Consider the following 24,401-nt stretch of genomic DNA (forward strand, 5'->3'; position numbering starts at 1 on the left):
CAGATTGAAAGAATGCAGTTCAGGTCAGAACAGCACCACATGCAGAGATGAGACAAGAGAACGTGGAGTCTTAGAAGCATTTGGCAGCGCCTAGGAGAGAAACCAGAAAAAAACGCTTCAAGGAGACTAACTGACACATACTCAATGGTAATGGGCTCACAGCAAAGTGTCCATTGGAGTTCCAAGGAGGGCTCCGGTGACCTTGCTTGGAAGCTTCGGTGGATGTCAGAGACAGAATGGAGTGGATTTTAAAAGGAATGGGAAGTTAAGGGCTCAGAATGCAACAGACAAACAGGACTCGGAAGAAGCTGGAAATAACCTCTGAACTGGAGAGGGAAAACTGCTCCTAAGGAGCACTCTAGTTGCTGCTAGGCCTCTCTGTCAGGCTGAGATGGGAACCCCGCCGGTCCCAGGGCACACCCCTCGGTCGCGGAGGACAACAGAATGCAGCTTGACAGATCCCAGGCCTGGGGCTCTAGGCTGAAATCGCGAGGCCTGGCTCCTACCCTGATCCAAGTCCCCTTCCCAGGATTAGACTTCCCCTCCCCCACTCTTCTACCATCCCTCGCTCCCCCTCCTCTCCTCCCCATACCTCCCTCCCGCCGGGCATCCTAAGGATCAAGAAGCAAAGCTATGGGGAGCGGTCGGTGTTAGACCAAAGTGAATCCTGCGGAGGGTGATTTTACAGGCCCACGGTAGGAAGGCGTCGCTGGGGGTTGGGTGGGGGGTAATCAGGCCTGACTCGGGGACCCGGACTGCTGTGAAGAAGAGGCTGCAAGGGTTACGGGCTGCAGAAGCTGGGGATTCTGCTCTCGGGCTGGGCTGGAGCAGGCGCAGCACCTACCTGCGCGGCGAGACCCCAGGTCCAGGTGGCGAAGGTGGCTCAAGCTGCAGGGCTCCGGCAACACCGCAGCTTCTCCATCACAACATCCCCCGCCCAGGAGCGCGCAGGCCGCGGGACCGCGCCCCGAGCGGCGGAGCCGCGCACGGGAGGGGGGAGGGGCGCCATCTTGGCCGGGGCGGAGCGCGCGAGCGAGTGCGAGCAGCACTAGCTGCAGCTGCCCCAGCCGCACCCTGCAGACCCTTGACCCTTTCGCGAGCTCTGCGGCCCAGGCCTCCAGTGTATCCCGCACGGCTCCACCCAGCTCCCAGGACCCCTGCCCAGCTCTCCCCTTACATGCCACCATCAACTCACCTCGGCGTCTGCAGGGCCCTGGTCGTGCACCGACGCCGGGAGACGCGCCTAGAGCACGGAGTCTGATCCGCCAGCGAAGGAGGGAAGGAGGGGGAGGGGGGTTGGCGAGAAGACAGGGTGCTGGGACCGCGGCCGCGCCTCGAGAGGCTGGCAGCCGGCTGCTCTCTGGCTCTTGTGGCAGCACTCCCTGACGTCCTGTGGATAATAATAGCGCGTATTTATTGGCCGCTTACTCTGTACCAGGCTCTATGTTCAGCCGTTTGCATGCATTTATCCTCAAACCAGCGCTGTGCAATCCCCACAGTTGTTGTTCTCGGATTTGAGAGGCAGGTGCTGCTGACATTCTGAAGGGTAACACAACTTAACCTCAGTAACAGAGTAAGTGATTAAACTAAACCAGAACTGAAATATTTCTTAAACTCTACCAGTGCCTCTGAATGTAAAGCTGTGACACAGCGCCCCCCCCCCCCCCGCACTCCCCACACACCCCGGGGGCTCCCGGGTAGGACTAATTCAAGGAAAGGACCAAATGGAGAATGTAAGTGGAAAATAACCAGAAATGCTGTACTTGGCTATATTCCAGTTCGCTGCAGACCCTGGGTGTTCAGTGAGGCAGGTCTTAGTGGTCAGAGCCCATCAAGAATAAGGAGGGGCAGAAACCCTAAAAGCGTTGTCCCCTGAGTTGTGGACTTGGTGGGCTCTGAACATACTGAATAACTGATTGGATATGCATCTAAGTCTAACAGTGCCCAAATCTAAATTCATTATTTCATCTTATGTTTGTCTTCCAAGGAATTTCCCTGAAATGGAAACCTACACACACACACACACACACACACACACACACACACACACACACACACACAATCTGAATACAGGCTCACTTTATCAATCTCTGACTTGTTCAAAGCAAGTACTCCAAAGTTGTCTTTGAATATGCTTTCATTTATCCTGAGGTAAATATAAATGTCTTAACTTTTTGTTATGGACGTTTTCACTTATGCGCAAAAATAGAGCAGTGTAAGAAAATTTCCTATGTCTGTCACTCAGCTTGTACAATTACTGATTTGTCACTTAGAGTCCACTTTCTTGTCACTAAGAGTCCACTTTCATCTGACAAGCACGTAAGATATACAAACCATGTTGGATCCCAAGCAGGACATAAGGATCCCAAAGAGAATCTGGTTCCGTTGTATCCCACCTGGAAGACTTGACACCTTACCTGGATCCTTGAGAAATGAGCAAGTGCTACCTAGAAGGACATTCATTCATTCATTCATTCACGCTCAACAAATAATTATACTGTATGGGACACTGTCCTTGGTGCTAACACCACCAAAACACAAGATAGAGTTCCTCCTTTCACTCAGCTTACAAATTAAAAGAGGGAAGAGTCACCACTTAGGTAATTAAAAGCATGGTGTCTTAAAGAAAATACACAGGATACTGTGTGTGTAGGGTTAGTCTGGCTTGGGAGGTTTGGAAGGCTCCCACAGGAAGTAAACTTTAAGTGAGAGAAGAGGATGAATTAGAGGTCATGCAGAAGAAGAGAAAATTACTCAAAATAGCAAGAGAACAGGAAGAGTATGGAGATTGCTATAGTTTAAAGATTGCCACCCAAACTCACATTGAGTTAAGAGAACCATAAGTTCAAGGCCAGCCTGAGCTATTATATACTAAGACCCTGCCTCAACTCCTCCCATCCACCCCGACCCCCAGAAGTCATGAAGGTTCGGCTTTTATGAGTGAGTTTGTCTATTCATGGGTTAACGGATTATAGGGTTGCATGACGAACAGGTCTGGAAGAAAAGCTAGTCTGTCCTGCGTGTCTTTTATGCACTTCCCTCTCCTTACCATATGGTGCTCTGTGCCACCTTAGACCTCTTTAGAATCCTAAGGTCAGGTCGAACCTCACGAAGTGTTCACCTTGATCTTGGACAATCCAGACTCCAGAACTATCAGCAAATACCTTGTCTGTGGTGTTTAGTTATAGCCTCAGGAAACATGCTAAGGCAATGGTGGCCATACAGAAGAATAAAGAAATGGAATAGTGTCAGACCAATCTGAGCCTTATACAGTCAGTTCTGAACTTTAAGTAGGAAGTCATCAGAGTGTAAAGCAAGAGAATGGCAGAAGTGACCACGTGGATGTTGAGGGAGAACAGACAGGTCAATGTTGGAAGGATGAAGGCCAATTAGGAGGTAATTAAGGTAGCTAATGTAGGACTTGATCACTAAGAACCACACCAGTGGGATTAGGAATGGAGTAAATTGCATAAACTCAATAAATTCAGGAGATAGAATCCACAGAAATTAGTGATCAGCTAATTAACTGGACGTTGGATTGGGGACATGGCAGAAAATGACTTCTAGATTTTTGCTTTGACCAGCGAGAAAAGTCAGAAATACCACTCACCTAAAATAGGACCACCAAAAATTTTTTTAGTCTCATTGAACAAGAAGCTGAGGTATTCAGGAACTATCTTCAGATAATCACAGACTTGGACAATCTGATGAGAATGAGGAGTCTATGTTAGTTACTTTTCTTTCTTTCTCTTTTCTTTTTTTTTGTTTTTTGTTTTGTTTTGTTTTGTTTTGTTTTTTTCAAGACAGGGTTTATCCGTTTAGGCCTAGCTGTCCTAGAAGTTGCTCTGTAGACCAGGCTGGCCTCAAACTCACAGAGATTCACTGCCTCTGCCTCAAGAGTTCTGGGATTAAAGGCAGGCACCACTGCCACTACAACCCCATTAATTACTTTTCTGTCGCTGTGGTAAAACACCATGATCAAGGCAGTTTGTAGAAGGAAGGGTTTATTTAGGGCTTACAGTTCCAGAGGAATGGAAGCTTATCACTACCACAGCAGTAGCAGGTAGACGTGGTGCTAGCAAACTAGCTGAGAGCTTCCCTTCACTTCCTCCAATAAAGCCACACCTCCTATCCTTCCCATGCAGTTTCACCAACTGGGGACCAAGTGTTCAATTTTATGAGCCTTATGGGGTGGTGGGGAGGCATTCTCATTTACACTTCCATAGTCTAATTAGCTAGAGTGTAAGAAAAGAAAAAGGTATATACTTCATGCAAGTAGTGTTCTGGTGTGTTAGATTTACTTGAATTGTTACTTGAATTGTTAGAATTTTCTTGAATTCCTTACCTACTCCTAGGCTTAGAAAACCTTCTGACCCACACAGAATCAGTTTGCATCCTACACTCTCCTGTTCTCTGCTCTTCTCTCTCATTCTGTGTTCTCTAAGTCATAGATCAATCCTTACCCTATGAAATGCTATGGATGCTGTGTGATTCTGACAAAAGTGAGTCCCTCTCAGGTAGCAATCTCCTGTAGTTATTACATTGGAACTAGAAGGAAAAATTGATCAGAAGCAAAACTATCTAGAGTCACTTTGAGCGGTGCAGGATAGCCTGGAACTCACTGTGTAACTGTTCTTTGCCTCCTGGGCCTGCTGGGTTCCCCTCCAAGAACTGAGATTATAAGCACATACTACCACACTCAATGAATAATGGAGTTATGTTATTAAATTTGATAGGCCAGCCAATTAGTATTACTTGGCAATTGGTGCCCAAGTCATCTATATTGAAGAACAGAGTTTTCATCCATATTAACACTTAGGACGAAAATACATTTTTTACTTATTTACAGGAACATTTTTACTTACTTATATTATGTACATATGCGTACGGGAGCTCATGCATGCTATAGTGCTTCTGCATAATTTAGGAGACAATGTACAAGAGTTGATTCTCTCCTTCCTCTCCTTCTACTGTGTGGGTCCCAGGGATGGAACCCAGACCATCAGGCTTGGCACCAAGCCTTTACCTGATGAGTCCTCTCACCAGCCCAAGTATTAGGGATTTTGTTTGTTTTGCTTTGTTGTTGTTTTTCCCAAGAAAGGGTTTCTCTGTTTAACTGCCCTGAAACTCACTCTGTAGACCAGGCTGGCCTCACATTCACAGAGATCCACCCGCAGCTGCTTCCCAAATGCTGGGATTAAAGGCACACACCACCACCACTCACTGAAATGATTTTATATTATACTTTTTCTTTAAAAATACACTTTTCTAAAAAATTTGAAGTAATGGACTCCAGTCCTACTGGGTGATAGCCTTTACTTAGAAAATCTGTGGAATAAAATATTCCCATGGAGTACATAAGGTGGAATTCAGAAACCAGATTCCAACCCTGGCAAGAACTTCCTTACGACACTTCAATAGAACTATCCTACCCGGGTAGTGGTGGTACATACCTCTAATCCCAGCATCTGGGAGGCAGAGCCAGGAGGATCTCTGTGAGTTTGAGGTGAGCCTGGTCTATAGAACAAGTACCAGGACAGCCAGGACTACACAGAGAAACCCTGTCTCGATAAACCAAAACCAAACAAACAAAAAGAAATCTTAACCCACACCAGCACTAAGGTAAAAAGACAATAGGCCTGAGAGACCTGAACTTTGAGAAATGCCAGGGCTTAGAGAGCCAGGAAGGGAAGAGAAAGAATAGGAAAGGAAAGGAAGCCAAGAAGAAACTTGAGAGTAAGAGAGGAATTGAGAGAAAGTAACATCATGGATAAGATCCAAGGGAAGGAATTCAAGGACTATTAAACGGTCGACAGCATCAACTGCTGCAAAGATTTCCAATAAGGTCAAAGCAAAAACAGCATTCTTTGAATTCAGCATGATGAAGGTCATGAACCCCCATAGTCTGACCACATCAGCAGAAAATTAAGGTGCCCAGTGTGGTGAACTGAGCAAACAGGAAGTAGGTAAGTAAATGAAGGACCACCATGTGAGAAGCTTGGAAGAAGCAGGAGGTAGAAGCTGGAAAATGATTTGAGGTTAGAGTTTGGTTTGGGGCCAGGCACAGTGGTACATATATCTTTAATCCTAGCATTCTGAAGGAACAGACAGGCCGAAAACTACATAGTGAGTTCCAGGTTAGCCAGGGTGATATAGAGAGACCCCATCTCAAAAGAAAAAAGTGAGTTTGGTTTGGGGGACTGGAGAGATGGCTCAGCTATTAAAGAGTACTGGCTGCTCATCTAGTGAACCCCCAGCACCCACAGAGCGGCTCCCAACCATCTGTAACTCCAGTTCCAGGGAATCTGATGCCCTCTTCTGGTCTCTACGGGCACTGCATGCATGTGGTGCCCTGACACATGCATCCAGAACACCCTTATGTGAAAAAAACAAAACAAAACAAAACAAAACTTTTTTTTTTCAATTTAAAGATTCTAGTTTTGTGGCATGAAGATTTCTCAAGAAACTAAAAACAGAGCTTTTCGGCGACAGAGGCAGGAGGATCTCAATTTGGAAGCCAGTCTGGGCTACATATCCTGACCCTGATTCAAATATTGTTTATAAATTTAAAAACTAAAAAAACAGGGAGAGGGTGTCTAGAAAGATGGTTTAGTGGTTAAGAATGCTTGCTGCTTCTGCAAAGGACCTGCCTGGTTTGAGAATTTAAACTGGGATGCTCACAAGCACGTGAAATTGTAGCTCTAGGGATCCTATTCATCTGGCCTCTGTGCTGATCCACGCATAGGTGGCATACATTTACACACACATATGCTTTTCTGTTTTGTTTTTGGGGTATATGGTTTCTGTCTGCAGTGCTGGCTGTCTTAGAACTCATTCTGTAAACTAAGCTAGCCTTGAATCCGGAGATCGAGCTGTCTCTGCATCCCGATGCAGGGATTAAAGACATGTACCACCACATCAGGCTCAAATTTTTAAAGAATAAGATTTATTTACTTTTATTTTTGGGTGCTGGGAAAGGATTAAGGCCAGAAGGTAGCTTTGCATGCCTTGGAGCTGGAGTTACAAGGAGCTGTGAGTTCTGAGTTCTAAACTCAGATTCTCTGGGAAAGTATCACACGCTCTTAACCGCTGACCCCCACATAAATCCAGCCCCCGCATAAATAAACAAACTAAAAACAGAAATTGCATCAAACCCAGAAGTCCCACTCCTGCATTTAATATGTTTTACTAGTAGCACATTTTTGTTTTGTTTTGTTTCATTTATTTCTTTTAAATCCATTTCCAAAATTTTTCTTGGATATTTTATATATTTACATTTCAAATGCTACTTCCTTTCCCCCCTCTCCCAGATTCCCTCCCCCTCCCCCTGCTTCTATGAAGATGCTCCCACTCCCACCCTCCCATTCCCACCTCAATGCTCTGGCATTCCCCTACACTGAGTAAACGAGCCTTCACAGGACCAAGTGCTTCTCCTCCTATTGATGCTGGACAAGGCCATCCTCTGCTATGTATGCAACTGGAGCCATGGGTCCCTCCATGTGTACTCATGGTTGGTGGTTTAGTCCCTGGGAGCTCTGGTGGGGTCTGGTTGGTTGATATTATTGTTCTTCCTATGGGGTTACAAACCCCTTCAGCTCCTTCAGTCTTCTCTCTAATTCCTTCATTGGGGGACTCCACGCTCAGGCCAGTGGTGAGCTGCAAGCATCCTCATCTGCATTAGTAGGGCTCTGGCAAAGCCTCTCAGGGGTCACCCATATCTGGTTCCTGTCAGCAAGCACTTTGTGGCATCAGCAATAGTGACTGGGTTTGGTGGCTGCATATGGGATGGATCCCCATATGGGATAGTCTCTGGACGACCTTTTCCTCAGTATCTGCTCCACTCTTTGTCCCTGTATTTCATCCTATGAGTATTTTGTTCTTTCTTCTAAGAAGGACTGAAGCATTCACATTTTGGTTTCCCTTCTTCTTGAACTTCATATGATCTGTGAAATTTTTCTTAGGTATTCCAAGCTTTGGGGCTAATATCCACTTATCAGTGAGTACATACCATGTGTATTCTTTTGTGACTGGGTTATCTCACTCAGGATGATATTTTATAGTTCCATCCAATTGCCTAAGAATTTCAGGTAGTCATTGTTTTTAATAGCTGAGTAGTACTCCATTGTATAAATGTACCACATTTTCTGCACCCATTCCTCTGTTGAAGGACATCTGGGTTCTTTCCAGCTTCTGGCTATTATAAATAAGGCTGCTATTGAACATAGTGGAGCATATGTCCTTGTTATATGTTGGAGCATCTTTTGGGTATATGCCCAGGAGTGGTAATCCTGGGTCCTCAGGTAGAACTATGTCCAGTTTTCTGAGGAACCTCCAGACTGATTTCCAGAGTGGTTGTACCAGTTTGCAATCCCGCCAACAATGGAGGAGTATTCCTCTTTCTCCACATCCTCGCCAGCATCTGCTGTCTCCTGAGTTTTTGATCTTAGCCATTCTGACTGGTGTGAGGTGGAATCTCAGGGTTGTTTTGATTTGCATTTCCCTGATGATTAAGGATGTTGGACATTTCTTTAGGTGCTTCTCAGCCATTAGGTATTCTTCAGTTGAGAATTCTTTGTTTAGCTCAGTGGCGCATTTTCCAGCACTCTTACACTCAGTCTGGGAAAGGGGTGCTTTAGAGACCCACCCATCCTGTTCTTTATTTATATAGGGTCTTAGTCCCACAGCCCATTTCGTGGTGGTTCCAAACTCAGAACCAGTCTCCCACAGTGATCAATTCAGAGATGGGCAAATAACCAAAGAACATGGAAATCAGTTCCAGTGATTTTCCTGGAACTATCAAGCTTAGTGTAAGCTTGGCAGGTATCTGGCCACTAAGAAAGTGGCGCCTTCCTGACAATGAGGCCAACCTGAAAAAGGGAGGAGGGGGAGGGGAAGGAGGAGGAAGAAGAGGAGGAGGGAGAGGAGAAAGAGGAAGAGGACAAAGAGAAGCAGAAGCACGGTTCCAGACACAGAGACCTGACAGTATCAACTTAGTATCTGTACATACCTTTGCTTGAAGTCATAGTCCTTAGCCATGTAGAGCAACAAATTCTCTCATTGTTTCTATAACTTCAAGTTTTGTTTTTTTACAGCTGAAGAATTGTGATGGGTGTAACTGTGGCAGATTTCACCTGTTGGTGCTCATTCCTACCCTCATTTCTCTGTAATCCCCTCTGTGTCACCTAAACCCAGGGTCTGAAAAACACAGCTCTTGAATTTCCTTGTCAGCTCCTTTCCCAGTTAAGTTTGAAGGTGAAGGGAAGGAAAAGCTCTCCCTTTGCTTCCCTCAACGTGTCTAGCCACATCAGCAGTGGTTCCTGCATAACGGAGTAGGATGGATCCAGAAGCGGTCTAGAGGCGTCGGCCCCAGCTTCTGCATCTTTGGACAATACCTCCACTCTGATTTGCTCCTCTAAACCACAATTGGTAGTTAGCTTCCTAGTGTTTGGATGATGCTGTTCTCCCCCCACAGCCGTTTCCAAACCTCAACTTTCTAACAACCTTTTTTGCTGTAAATTCTCATCTACTTGGAATGTCCAAAGTGGTTTCTGCAGCCACACTATACAATGATTGGTGCAACACATCTTCCCCAGTTTGCACGTACATGCAGGGTTCTCTCTCTCTCTCTCTCTCTCTCTCTCTCTCTCTCTCTCTCTCTCTCACACACACACACACACACACACACACACACGCCCCTCAGAAAGTGTCAGTGTGGTGGTACCTGCCTGCAATCCCAGCACTCGGAATGTGGAGACAGGAGAAAAGGGAGTTGGGAATTTAAGGTAACCCTCAGCCTGGGCTATATAAGACCCTATCTCCAAAACCCAAATGAACACAAAATAACGCAGAGAAACTAAGTGTCTAACAGAGAGTTAGGTTAGTTAGCTAGGGTTTGAAGTCAGACATGTCGAATTCTAACGTTCCCTTTCTCCGATCTCTAGCTGGATGTTTTATTCCCTTCTCTTTTTCTGTCTAGATAACAATAACAGTGAAACAGAGAAAAAAGAGTAGTTCAAATGATCAATCCCAGGCAGAAAAAATGATTGTCAGGGGGATGGAAGACGGTAAGGAAGTAAGAGAGGAGAAGCAAGGGTGGGAATGGCGTGTGTGTGGAAGCAGGATAGAGGTTGGTCTCATACGTGGGAGGCTGGGCTTGAAGGGAATTCTTCACAGGAGAAACACTTGTGAGTGCTGAAGGGCAGCTGAAATAAGGGAAAACATCTGTATGTAAACTTTTTGCCACTGAGAGGACACAGTCAGGAGGGAGACAGATGATGGCCACAAGAATGGCTGGAGACACGGCCATTCAGGGGTTAAAGTGCTCGGCCCGCAAATGTGAGAATGTGATTTGGCAGAAACCCGTGTAAATGCTGGTGGGTAGAGGCCAGGGACACTGAGCAGTCTCCCATAATTCTTGCCCCCAGAGAGCTAGCAAGAATAGCGAAACTAGTGAGTGGTAGCACTGAGGGCTGGGTTTGACTGGGAAAGCCTTTCTTACTTGTGAGCAGGAAGAGTGGGCCTCCACATGCACACCCGAACAACATGTACATGCACCTACATACATGTCCACACATGCAAAAATACACATATACCATGCTAGGCAGGCATTCTGCCACTGAGTTATATCCACAACCCTCTTTTTATTTTTTATTTTGAAAAAGGGTCTTGGTATGTTGCCCAAACTGGCTTCAAACTCATCTTGTAGCCCAGGCGGCAGTCATTGGCTTGGTGACCCTCCTGCTACCCAATCTCTCCAGTGAGTGGGAGCCCAGCACAGGCCTGTGCTGGGGCAGTACTACAGCTATTTTGAAGAAGTCACAGAGAGTAGGACATAGATATTCAGGATAAAACTTCCACTTTGGGTCTAGAGAGATGGCTCAGCAATTAAAATTACTAGCTTCTTTTCCAGAGGATCCAGGATCGATTCTCAGCACCCAAGTAGCAGCTCACAACTGTCTAGTAACTCCAGCCCCAGGAGATCAGATGCTCTCTTCTGTTCTCCACCAGCACAGGCATGCACGTGTTGTACCAACATACACACAGGCAAAACACCCAGACTCATATAATAAAATTAAAGGGCAAAACAAACACAAAAAACAAATACTCCTACCCCTCCAGCTAGCGTTTCAGGCTTTTTTTTTTTTAATTTAATTTAATGTTAGGCCCTGAAACCAACTCCAAATCTCAGCTGAATCTGGAAGGGAAAGAGAATCTCAGCTGAGATCCCCTTGTTAGAACACTCTAACCCAGCAGGTTTGAAGCTAAATCCTTTTATATATATATATATATATATAATTTATTTACATTTCAAATGTTTATATATATATATAATTTATATATATATATAATTTATATATATATATATATAATTTATATATATATATATAATCCTTTTATATATATATATATATATATATAATTTATTTACATTTCAAATGTTATCAAATGTTACCCCCTTTCCTGGTTTCCCCTCTGGAAACCATCCCATCCCCCCTTCTCCTGCTTCTCTGAGGGTGCTCCCCCACGGACCCACCCACTCCCTCCCACCTCCCCACCCTGTCATTTCCCTACACTGGGGCATCCAGCCTTCACAGGACCAAGGGCCTCTACTCCCACTGATGCCCAACAAGGCCCATCCTCTGCTACATATGCAGCTGAAGCCATGGGTCTCTCCATGTGTACTCTTTGGTTGGTAGTCGAGCCCCTGGGAGCACTTGGGGGGGGGGTGTCTGGTTGGTTGATACTGTTGTTCTTCTTATGGGGTTGCAAACCCCTTCAGCTCCTTCAGTCCTTTAACTCCTCCCTCCACTGGGGACCCCATGCTCAGTCCAATGGTCGACTGTGAGCATCTGCCTCTGTATTTGTCAGGCTCTGGCAGAGCCTCTCAGAAGACAGCTAGATCAGGCTCCTGTCAGCAAGCACGACTTGGCATCTGCAATATTGTCTGGATTTGGTGTCTGTATATGGGATAGATCCCCAGGTACGGCAGTTTCTGGATGGCCTTTCCTTCAGTCCCTGCTCCACACGTTGTCCCTGTTATTTCCTCCCTTGAATATTTTGTTTCTGCTTCTAAGGACAGAAGCATCCACACTTTGGTCTTCCAACTTCTTAAACTTCATGTGGTCTGTGAATTGTATCTTGGGTATTCCGAGCTTTTGGGCTAACATCCACTTATCAGTGAGTGCATACCATGTGTGTTCCTTTGTGACTGGGTTACCTCACCCAGGATGATATTTTCTAGTTCCACCCATTTGCCTGAGAATTTCATGAAGGCTTTGTTTTTAGTAGCTGAGTGAAGCCTAACCTTTTTCATTGGTTTCTAAGCAGAAAAGAATCAAGCATTATCCCTTCCATTCAGGAGGCATCTGCTGGCCTTTGGGATGCAAACACTGTGGAGGGTAAAGAGGAGTCAGACCATCCCTGCTGGCAGATGGCATGTGGCTCCAGAAGATTCCCCAGAGACTGGCTCTGTCCATGCATCCCGCTGTCCAGCTTTCAGTCACTCCTCCTGTGTCCAGCCTGCCACTGCTGCACACTGGTTTACTAATCTTCAGCTTTGTCTTCATCCCACTTGTGCTTAGTTTACTCAAGGCAATTAAATCTCGACTGCCGCCTTCTGCCAGAACCACACAGAACTACAGTCTGAGCCATCCACCCACCCACAGAAGACATTCCATAACAACCCCAAGCCAATTCATTTCTAAGAGTGTAGGTTTCTTAAGCCCTTATGGCTCCTGATGCCCAAGGGCCACTTGTGGAGATCTGCAGGTTAATTTAGAGTCTTAGCTCCCTTACATGCTGGGCATTCTCAAAACTTTCTCTTCCTACTCTGGTCCTCTTTCTTACTATGTGTAGATAGACTGGAATAAATCATGTTCTGGGCCGGGAATGTGGCTTAGTTGGTAGAGTGCTTGTCTAACAGTCACCAAGTACTGAGTTTAATCTCCAGTGTGGTAACACCTGGGCATGGTGGCACATGCTGCAACCCCAGCATTGAAAAGGTCAAGACAGGATTAGAGAAGTTCAAAGACATCCTTGTCTACGTGGGGAGTTTGAACATGAAGCCAGCTTAGGTTACAAGAGACCTTGCCAGAAAAAGAACAGAGGAGGAGGAGGAGGAGCAAGAGAAGGAGGAAGACCAGTAGAATCAGAATAAAAGGAAAAGCAAGCAGTAAAAGGCCTATGGTTTGGATTCAATAGCCGTCTATGCAGGCTTCTCTCAGTTTCCCACAGCCTCTTTGAGCTTGGGAGTCTCCAAAGAGTAGCTGCTTCATCGGGAGCGATGACTCGGCTTTTTTTTTTTTCCTAGTTTTTTTTTAAAATTTTTTTATTAGATATATTTCTTTACTTACATTTCAAATGCTATTCCCCTTCCCAGGTTCCTGTCCATAAGCCCCCATTTCCTCCCCTCCCATTCCCTCATATGAATATTCCCCCTATACATCCCTCTTATTGCCACCCCTCATGTTCCCCTGCAGTGTGGGTCCAACCTTGACAGTAACTAGGGCTTCCCCTACCCCTGACTCGGCTTTTAAGAGCTTGCACTGCTCCTGACCAGGATCCATGTTTGATCCCTAGCACCCAGCTCATAACTGCCTGTCACTCCAGCTCCAGGGGATCCAACTACTCCCGCTTCTGCAGGCACTTGCATTCGCATGCACATATGCATACATGTTCATATTCTTTTTAAAAATGATGAAATAATACATAGTTTTAAAAGACTTGATAACTTTTTAATACAAATAAAGAAGGTTGCTTCATAATCAATACCCCATGATTCATGTGAAGAAACCATCTGGTTTTATTAGAATGGAAATGGAGAGGTGGGGTGGGCTGGGCTAATTCCCATCAGGGCTTTTTATTGACTGCAGCCAAGGATGCTGTTCACTTTCTGGGGCTGAGGCAGACTCTTGGCTGCATTCAGTTTGTCTATACTGCTATAGCAGTATAAATTGGGCCCATGGATAAAGAACAAGTTGGGACCATTGGAAGAGCATGAGTAGGGACCAAGGGACTTTTCCAAACACAGGGCACCATCAACTTTCTCATGGGGCCAGGAAAGCTCTGCCCATGTCGCCTGGGCTCCTGACTTCAGGTCCAGCCACCAAAGCCGCCGTCCTGGGAAGAAGACAACAAACTTAACATAGCTTCTCTATCGTGCAGATCTTGAATTAGCTCTTCTCATGCCCTCCTGATCATCTATGCTGTGAAGAGTTAGAAGAACAAGACATCCCTTCGTACCCAAAGGTGCCTCACCTGATGTGACGTAGAGCTTGGAAGAACCAGGGCAGGAAAAGGCTGCATCTATGGTATCAAGGCTGATCCCGGGAGGGCTCCCAAGTTCCTTCTCCAGCCGCTTTGGATAACCACTTACTAGGTTATTGCCCCCCTTCGTCAGGAAGACATATACTTGAGTGCCCTAGGGAACAAAGGAGAGTAATCAACATAGACCCATAGCCATGTCCCTATTTCCATCTTAAGCCTTTCTCCCAATACAAACCTGGATCAGATAGACTTTCTCATCCCAGGAAAAGGCAGCATCTACTGCTGAAGGACCCTGGGGCCAGTGATGAGCAATGGGCCAGCTATGCCACCCATCACGGCTGGAGTCCAGACGCCAGTAGTGGGAGCCTGTGGGACATCAGAGGTAGTGCCAGTGTGGGTGGTAGAGACTTTCATAGTGAAAGGACAGAAATGGAGGTAGGTTTGAGTCATAAGAGGGATGGATGTATCCAGGGGGCCAAGAAGGAAGAGGTAGAGTGAAAAGAGAGCCATTGGTGCTGGAGCCAGCAGGAACCTGACAGTGAGGGAATCATACAGGACAGCAGACCAGGCTCTGCAACTGTGGTGGTGTATGCGAGTAAGGCATAGGCACACGTGTATGGAGGAGGACACATGCATGGGTGCAGAGGACACAGGAAGGTGTCAGCTGTCCTGTTCTAGCACCGTCTGCCCAATTCTCTTGAAAACCAGATCTCTCACTGACTTTAGAACTAGGCTGGCAATCAACAAGTCCCATGATCCTCTCTGTCTCTGTTCCCCTACAGCAATGGTGTTACAGGAGTGCATCCTGGTTTACCTGGCTTTTTAAATGGATCCTGGAGAATCCAAACTCAGATCCTCATACTTGAGCAGGTCGCACACTAACTTGCTGAGCCACGTCTCCAATCTCTATATTATGATAATAACTTTCTAAAAGAAGACAGCTACAGTGTACTCATATACCCAAAGTAAATAAATCTTAAAAATAAGTTAAGACTCCAATTTCCCTCTCTTTCCCTCATTGATCTGTAACTACACTTGTGTTTCTATCCTTCACTGAAACCGTTCCTACCAAAATGAGCGCTATCCTTCCCATCTAATGGGTAGCTTCTATCCCCAGGCTCTTGGCAGCATTCAAGTGCTCACTACTCCTTTTTCCTTTGAGACAGGGTCTCAGATCTCATGTATGCTATACAGTTGTGGGTGGCCTTCAGGAACTTCTGATTCTCAGCCTTCATCTGCCATGGCCAATTTATATGGTGCTAAGGATCTAGTCTAGAGCTTTGTGCATGGTAAGCAGTCTCTACCAGCTGAGCGAAACCTCTAACCATTCCTTCTTCATTGAACTTTCAAAAAAAAAAAAATCTTGGCTCCTATGATCCTAGACTTATCCAATGCACTACTTACCTTTTGGTCTTTTATCTAAAGGATCAGAATCCCTATTCTGTCCTCTTTTCTTCTCTAAATGCCCTTAACTCCTTTGGTGTTCTCACAAATATGCCGAGGACACCTGTGAACTCTTTGTCTCAGACTGACCTCTCTTTTGAACTTTAGGCTCAAATTCGATTGTCTTTCTGACACATTCATTAAGTCCTATTTGATACCCCAAACCTAGCATGTTCCAATTGATCTCTCTGCTTCCATCACTCTCTGTCTATGACTCTCTATGACTGCCTCTCTGTCTGTGTCTGTGTCTGTCTGTCTGTCTGTCTGTCTGTCTGTCTGTCTGTCTCTCTCTCTCTCTCTCTCACACACACACACACACACACACACACACACACACACACACATGCACACACGCTTGTCTGTGGTTCTCCCCAATGATCCTACAGGAGACGCATATTCTCCTGACTTTTACATGTTCTTACTATGACATATAATCAGCTCAGGTCTCTATTGTCACAATATGTATGTTTCATTGCAGCTATATGTTTTCATTAAGGTGTGCATTCATGCTGAGCTACATTCCATGTAGTTGTATACTTTTCAATGGAAGTTGTTAATCACAACATATCCTATTTGCTTGGAAGTTAGGAACTAAGAGAGTAGTCCTATTTTTCTGTGCCCTTGCCATTTAGGTCATTTTTGCTGAGTATATATCAGGTTGAATGTAGTGTGGTTGTTCCCTCCCCATTTTGGAGATGTCCTCAGTGTAGAAAATACCAGTTACCTCCAGCCTGAGGAATTATATGTCCCCAGTTATCATGAGATGGATTTATCAACTGATAACAAAAGTCAAGGTTGGATCTCTTCCTTGGACTCTCTTTGAAGTTACATCATAAGGATCTAGAGTACTCAATGTTTCTATTCTGTTTCTTGGCAGTAGGGACATTTCATCCCCAAGTGACACTGAGTCCAGAGGCCTGGATGTAACAGGAAACTACCTTGGAAAAATGGGGTTCCTGAAATAAATTAAGGTTAGCCAATGTAGTTTTAAAAAGGCACGTGTGAGAGCAAATGACACAAGGAGGCAAAGATACACCAGGAGATCCAGAAGCAAGCCAAGAGCCAAGAGTCTTAGCAAACCATGCGAGAGCAAGGGATATGACCAGGCATGGACACACAGAGAGATCCAGGGAGCAAGTGACAGTCAGAGGACTCAGCAGAGCAAGGGAAACATGAGAAATTACTGGGAGTAGAGGAGTCCCACAGAATACACAGACAGGGGAGGAGATGACACTGAGAAGCAGACAGGTAGAAGACATGGAAGGAAGGCCTGAGCAATGAGAGGTAAGTGAACTACGCATCTGAGGAGATGAGGGATGTAAGTGGAGGTGAGGAACAAATGATAGGACATGGTACTGAAAGTGGGCAGGCTGTGTCAGAGAGAACAGGCACAAGTGAAAGAGACAGGAAGGTAGACAAGGGGAGTCTGGGGGCGGCCTCTCACCACTGAAGGCATAGGTGGCACCTCGATGGTCAGACAGCAGTGCAGACAGGCCAGGATCTGCGTTACAACGCGAATGCATAGGATGGGTGCTATTCCCATGAGCAGTTCCATTTCTTAGTTTACCATGGCCTGGAAGAAAAACAGGTAATGGGAACATGAAGACACACACACACACACACACACACACACACACACACACACACACACACGGCGGGGGGCAGGGGAACTGGGGTCAGAGTAGCATCTGAAAATGAAGAGATAGCTAACATTAGGAGGAATGTGGACTTCCCCTGTTTGAGGATAATGGGAAGAATCCCACCTAAGACGAGCACAAAAGTAAGGTGGGAGATCATATGAAGCCAGCAAACTCAGCACAGATAAATTCCAGTAGATCCCAGGGGTTGGGGCCTTTTTACCTCTGCCAGGGCAGGATATGAAGTAGTCACGGGCATCCAGAGGGTATCTGGGAGGCACCTCTCCTGTGACGGGGTTAAATCTCAGGAACTTGTTACCCTGGAAGCAGTAGTAGCGTTCAAGCCACCTCAAGGCCGCAGTGCAATTCCCAACAGCAGGCCAGGAACGTTCCTTTTGGGTTCTTGTGGCAAAGTCCCAGAACCACTTGCGGTTACCTATGGCCAAGAAATCAAAAATCATTGTGAAGCTGGGCCATGCACACCTTGAGTTTGCACTGGGGCCCAGGAATAGGTTGGATACAGGGGATGACTACATGGAGTGAACAAACATAGCAGGGAGCAGTTGAATACATGGACCATGCATCAAAAGCCAGCAGCAAGGTGCACATGACCAACCCAGTGATAGGAAGAGTAGAGGGAAGTCAGAGAAAGAAGAAACGAACTGAAACCTGAGGTAGGCATTATATGGCAGACCAGAAAGGAAGCTGAAGACAAATCTGGCATGCAGGGGATAGTGTGGAGTTTCTGGAGCCAAGACAGGGGATGTTGGCAGGTCAATAGGGATTTGGTCCTCGTAAGACCAGAAGGCCAAGGAACACAGGTCTGTCCCAGGCCACAAGGAATGAAGGAGAATGTGAACCAAGTCCCTCCACTAGAATGACTCCTACTCCTTAGTCTGTTTGACCTCTAGCCATTTTCTTTCCTTATAAAGCCAACAGGGCTCTTCAGCCCACCATGAGCACCGTGACTCCATCTCTGTGCTTGGTTTCCTGTGTGGACACACCTTGGAAGAAGAGGACACCTTCACTCTGGCATTCTCCACGGTGGCATTCCACAGCTGCGTCTGGTGGGTATGGGATTCCAGGAAACTCTTCTTGGAACAACTTTGGATACCCGTTCTCTTTCTTTTCAGGAGGATACACCCAGACTTTGTCTTCCTGCATCCAGAAAACACTGTCTTGGAAACTGTTCACCCCCAGATGCACTGCATACACATGTACTCTTGCTCTATTGCACTTGCACAGTATCTCCTTACAGCATCGTGCATTTTCAGTCCGCAGGTGGACACGTTGCCCCTTGTACATACTTACTCTCAGCAAAAAAGCCACCTCACTAAGAATGCACACACACCTGCCTATGTATAACCAGGCACTCCTGTGGCACACTTAATTATAGCTCTCTTAGTTTTGAGAAGCACACCCACAAGTAGGTATCCTATAGGCACTCGCCCATTCATACACTCATTTGCCCTTTTATTTTATATGGATTCCATTCAAGAAACACGTGCTGAAGGATTCTCACAGGCTGGGCACTATGAGACGAAGCACTGAGCATCCAGAGATGACAAGATCCCTCGAAAACAACTAACTGCTACACTTCCAGCCATTCAGCCACCAAGATGGAAAAGCATATCGAAAAAGTGTAAAGCCAAAGGTCAGGAGGGCGATCCAAATCTGATATCCGGAGCACAAGGCCCTCAAAGCTATGGCAGTGGCTGGAATCACCCAGGGAGGGTACACAAAACAGTCTCAGAGTGGCTCCCCAAGCAGCAGACATTTTGGGGTTGTTTGTGCTAGCCAACTTTATGTCAGCCTTACACAAACTAGAATCACAGTGAAGGAGGGACCCTCAACTGAGAAAATGCTTCCATTAGTTCTGGCTGTAGGCAAGCCTGTAAGGCATTTTCTTAATTGATGGTAGAGGGCACAGCGCATTGCGGGTGGTGCTATCCTAGGCTGGTGGTCCTGGGTTCTGTAAGAAAGCATGCTTAGCATGCCATGGGGAGCAAGCCAGTCAGCAGCACTCCTCCACGGCTCTGCATCAGCTCCTGCCTCCAGGTTCCTGGCCTGTATGAGTTCCTGTCCTCACTCCCTTTGATGATGAACAGTTACATGGAAGACAAATAAATCCTTTCTTCCCGAGTTGTTTTTGGTCATGGTGTTTCACCACAGCAATATAACAGGTATACTTGTCAGGAAGAGGGTGTGGAAAGAGGCAGGAGAGGCAATGAAGCTGTTAGTGACATCCCAACCAGACACACCCTCTGGCAAGTTAGAAGTTATCTCTTCCTTTGAGCAGTTTGGGCCAGGGCCTGGGACTTTAGGAACAACTTGCCTCACATATGAACAAGGTCAGATACAGGGGTTTAGTAGCCAAGGAAAGAAACTGCAGTTAGGAATAGTAAAGCCAGCTAGAACTAGATTAGGAATGTAAAACAGTTATTGGATATTGGCTTTTCCTGCCAACACAAGTGCACCTCTCTCTCTCTCTCTCTCTCTCTCTCTCTCACACACACACACACACACACACACACACACACACACACACACACACACAGAGGAAGTGGGTGGGAAGACTGCTTTTTCAGGAGAGTAAGGCACACAGGAAGGAAACTTTGCACATATCAGGAAAGATGTGCAACCATAGTTTGAATGTTTTATGTAGGTTATATGTAGGAAAGTTTGTTCCCATGCTGGGAAGCAGAGCCTAATAAGACATTGTTAGTTCATCAGAAACCTGCCTTACAAATGACTTACCATTATTGGTTCAATATTATGATGGAGGCAGGTAAGCTATCATAAGAATGGATCGCTATAAAAGCAGGTTTGGACCCCTCTTGCTCTCTCATGCTTTCTTTCCCTTACCTTGGTACCATCTTTCTGTAGGTTATGCAACATGAATAACCTTGCCAGATACCAGCACACTGCCTCTGGGTTCCCCAAATTCCAGAACCATGAGCCAAGAAAAGTACTACTCATTAAAATTATCTGGTATCAGATATTCTGTTGTGGCAGCAAAAAATGCACCGTGTCAGGCTCTGTGCCAAGGACACTGGAGGGAGGGACTCTCATCCCAGCCCTTTCCAGCCCAGCTCTTTTCTTGACCCAGAAGTACCTTGATCAGGAAGACACTGTCAGGACCACGGAATGCAGCATCCACTGAGGTGACGGGATTCTTCCACCTCTCTGAGATTAACTCCCGGATCCCTGAGTGACCCCTCCACACAAACTCCCCTGAAAAACCAACACACTCTGAGTGGCCAGAACAAACCCTTGACAAATTTAGACAGTTTCAAAGAAGCTGTTACTGAAACCCTCATAAAATCCCTGAGCCCTCCTACAGGTGAAGAGCCCTCTGAACGGATTGTGCTTAGAGGCCCAACGAGTCCAACTTTAGCCTCTTTTGTTTGTTTGCTTTTTAGACAGAATCATCTACGTAGTCTGCGTTGGCCTTGAACTACTATTCTCCTACCTCCGATTTCCCAGTGCTAGATTACGAGCATATACCAACATGCACAGCTTCCCCTTACCTTTAAAGAACAGCATGGTCCCATTGTGATCCATGGTGGTAGCGTCAAAGCTCCAGGCATCTGAGCAGTGTTCTGGGTTAGAAAAATATCAGTAAGGTGTTAAAATGCAAAGATAATAAAAGACAGAAAGAGTCAGGGAATTGGGGTCTCACCGATTACATCTGAGTCTGGCTTGGTCCCATTTTCACCTTTAGCAACAGTCTCATGGGCACTAGAGAAAACACAGATAGAAATCTGGGTCCATTGGGTCCCACTCCTCTTCCATAGTGTGTGACCTAGAAACTGGCCCCATCACCCGCAAACCCACACCACAATCCTCTATCCCTAACTCCAACCCTACTCACGCAGGAAGAGGGTTGGCAACAGCCAGGGACCAGCACAGGCCCAGCAATACCAGGATATTTAGTGCTACTACTGTCCTAGCCATGGCGAGCTGCAAAGACCACACAGGACAGCATGGGCAAGAGGCTGACCTTATATAGAATTGGTAACAGCACCACCCCCACTTTCCACCCTATTGAGAAAGATTTGTCTTTCAATGACTATGCCAATATTGGCAGACGACATCACAGCAAAAAAGGTCAAAGTCTAAAAGGAAACCTGAATCTCAGACTATCTTCCCGGCAGTAATCCCTACCCCCTTCAGCAAATTTCCAGCTGTGACCAGTCCATGTCCACCGAGACTCTCTCGAATATTGACAAGAAATGGTGGTGCTCAGGTTACCTTATGGGGTCCTTCACCTCTACAGAAGGAGGGACAAATGTACCAGGGGACAGGTCCAACTGAACTAAAGCCCATGGTAACTAAACAGATGTTATATGCACCCTATAACGCCTGCACACACAAATGAACTTCCTCAGAAATATTCAAGAGGGGTTTGGGGATTTAGCTCAGTGGTAGAGCACTGGCCTAGTAAATGCAAGGCCCTAAGTTCAGTCCTCCGCTCCAATAAATAAATGAATGAATAAATAAATAAATAAATAAATAAATAAATAAAAGAAACATTCAAGAAAACTTTTTCCAAGTATCAGTCACGGAGGCCTTTTCTGGAGAATATGCCTCAACCTTTTAGCTTTATCTCTGGACTACTAGTTTGGAGATGCTGTCTCACTATTGTCATGTAATACAAACCCTGTCCCAAAATCAACCCCTGCCAGGAAAAATAAATTTGCAAAACGTGTCTGAGGGAAGGCCTGACAGTAACAGGACTCAAAGAGGAGGTGTCTCTTCCCCGTAGTCTCTCTTGATAGTTCCAACTTAGAAGAGAAATGCTTTATTTACCCATCATAGGACATCCTGAACTGTAACTAGGATGCAAATATTTACAACTGATTTCTCCTTAAATGTTACCTTCTCCGTGCACTCTTTCTTGACTGGCTTTTCTCATTTCTCAGCCTTTCGTTTCCTTACGTCACCCTACAAAATCTGAACTATTTCCCCAGCTACTTATCTGGTTGCTTTTGTTAGTTTTGTGTCTTAAGCAATCCTGGGTTTTCCACATGTTGGCAAGAGCGCTACCATCCCTGGCCCTGAGTTCGTCCTTGTTTTATTTTCATTTTGTTGACTGGCTTCTCCTCTTATTATTAAATTTCTGAGAATTTTCCCTCCTCTGTAGTAAGTGAACATTATTAATGGGGGTATTTCCTGACAGGTGCAGACTGAACTCTAGGGGGCCTATTTGCTTGCCACTGCCATTTATCTGGTGGTCCTGTTTCTCTCCTCAGTGTTTCAATCCCATGCCCTTTTCCTTCCTGAGAAGGAGGGAGTCTGCCATTACCAGTACCTTCTCATCACTCCCTGGGACCTCTCCCAAAGCCTGCTTCACTTCCACCCAAGATTTGCTGACAGCTCTGTAAAGATTTGTAGGTAGTACCCACTATGCGTTAGTCTGAGTCTCCCAGACTTCTGTTCCTTAGCAACCTTCTTAGGTGGTCTTAAGGGCCTCACTTCCCTCTACACAACCTGAGCAGAGGCCAGAGATAACCTTTCCCTTCATGAGGTGCTCAGATCAACTGCATGCCATGTTCAAGCAGAGCACGTGCTCTGCTCCTGAGCTGCTGTTAACCCGAGATCACTTTTCCATTCTACAATAATCCTCCCAATAGAAAACCAGAGGTTGGGTCTGTTGCTATGTATTGTAATGCTAAATGCTGTTTGCTTGCCTATGAGTGAATTCACAGGTATACCAGGTTTTGTTGTGCAAACTTTGTTCCTTATTTTAAAACCATTGGTTAGGGGGCTGGAGAGATGGCTCAGTGGTTAAGAGCACTAACTGCTCTTTCAGAGGACCTGAGTTCAATTCAGGCTCACAACCATCTCTAATCTGATCTGATGTCCTCTTCTGGTGTGTCTGAAGACAGGTACAGTACACTGATAGGCATAAAATAAATAAGTCTTAAAAAAAAACCTATTGGTTAAATAAAAATGGTACAGCCAATTACTGGAAGGATTAGCGGTAGGAGGATTTTGAGTTACCTGGTTGTGGGTTGCAGGGTTGGGGGAGAAGCAGGAGGAGAGAGGGTAGAAATGAGCACATGGCCAGGAAAAACATCAAGGATTTGGGGTACACTGCTGGAGAAGTAGCCAGGCTAACAGTTGGAAAAGCATATCAGGGGTTATCCCCAGTCATTGTCAAAGCCAAATTTAATAGCCATAGTGAGTCTCATTCATTTGCAAGCTAGACAGGGATAGGTCAAAACTGGTTCAAATACGATGTGCTATTAGTGTCAGTCCTTCCTCATGGGTCAGTGGGCAAAGTTAGATTCCCAAAGGACAAGGAACACTGAGGCTAGACACCCACACTCTCCCACCGCAAAGCATCTCTGGCTGGATTTGCTCTCATAGCTGATGCTAAGTAGAGGCTGTGGCCTCTAATACTCTAATATAGGGCCTTTCTGGGATCCATTACTAACTTATAATCCAGTATCCCTCTGCCTAGCCGAGACCTCTAAAGAGAAACAGCACATGGACTGGAGAGATGTCTCAGTGATTAAGAACACACACACACTGCTCTTCCGAAGGTCCTGAGTTCACATGGCAGCTCACAACTGTCTGCTGCTGCCTTCTTGCGTGCAGATATACATGCAGACAAAGGACCACATATACATACATAAATAGGTTTAAAATAAATAAAATGGGGGCTGCAAAGATGGCTGAGAGGTTAAGAGCATTGACTGCTCTTCCAGAGGTCCTGAGTTCAATTCCCAGCCACCACATGGAGGCCCACAACCATCCATAAAGGGATGTGACATCCTCTTCTGGTGTGTCTGAAGACAGCTACAGTGCACTCACATACAGAAAATAAATAAATAAATAAATCTTGTTTTAAAACAATAAATAAAGTGGAGAGGGGAGAAAGAGAGAAAGAGAGAGAGAGAGAGAGAGAGAGAGAGAGAGAGAGAGAGAGAAATATGCAAACACTAGATGCTCATATTATAGCTTGGCCTCTTCCCATACAGCTCTGGTCCCCCTAGTATCATTCCTAGATCCCCCACCTATATTAGAATAGTGTTTATGGCCTCAGTT

General features: G+C 45.8%; 2 protein-coding genes and 1 long non-coding RNA gene across 5 annotated transcripts in view; 1 reads left to right on the top strand and 2 right to left on the bottom strand.

Annotated features, from left to right (window-relative positions):
• Apbb1 (amyloid beta precursor protein binding family B member 1) overlaps positions 1 to 1,341 on the bottom strand; it is a 23,544-nt gene extending 22,203 nt beyond the window's left edge. For 2 of the 3 annotated variants that reach the window (NM_001440107.1, NM_080478.3), the window contains 1 exon segment: positions 845 to 928. The gene's annotated coding sequence lies outside the window, so the exon portion shown is untranslated. 3 annotated transcript variants of the gene reach the window in all.
• On the top strand, positions 442 to 15,264 carry LOC134483766 (uncharacterized). Its single transcript, XR_015652320.1, has 2 exons — positions 442 to 695; positions 14,164 to 15,264. It is a non-coding gene; the product is annotated as an uncharacterized LOC134483766 (long non-coding RNA).
• Positions 13,780 to 21,324, bottom strand: Hpx (hemopexin). The gene is given in 10 exon segments (NM_053318.1): positions 13,780 to 14,118; positions 14,257 to 14,419; positions 14,501 to 14,631; positions 17,153 to 17,281; positions 17,569 to 17,781; positions 18,350 to 18,503; positions 20,461 to 20,579; positions 20,876 to 20,947; positions 21,028 to 21,086; positions 21,220 to 21,324. Coding segments are annotated over 10 exon segments (1,383 nt in total). The 5' UTR covers positions 21,303 to 21,324; the 3' UTR covers positions 13,780 to 13,858.
• Positions 21,325 to 24,401: the final 3,077 nt, after the last annotated feature.

Source organism: Rattus norvegicus, chromosome 1, assembly GCF_021556685.1.
Source record: "Rattus norvegicus strain SHRSP/BbbUtx chromosome 1, alternate assembly SHRSP_T2T, whole genome shotgun sequence".
Classification (NCBI taxonomy): Eukaryota; Metazoa; Chordata; class Mammalia; order Rodentia; family Muridae; genus Rattus; species Rattus norvegicus.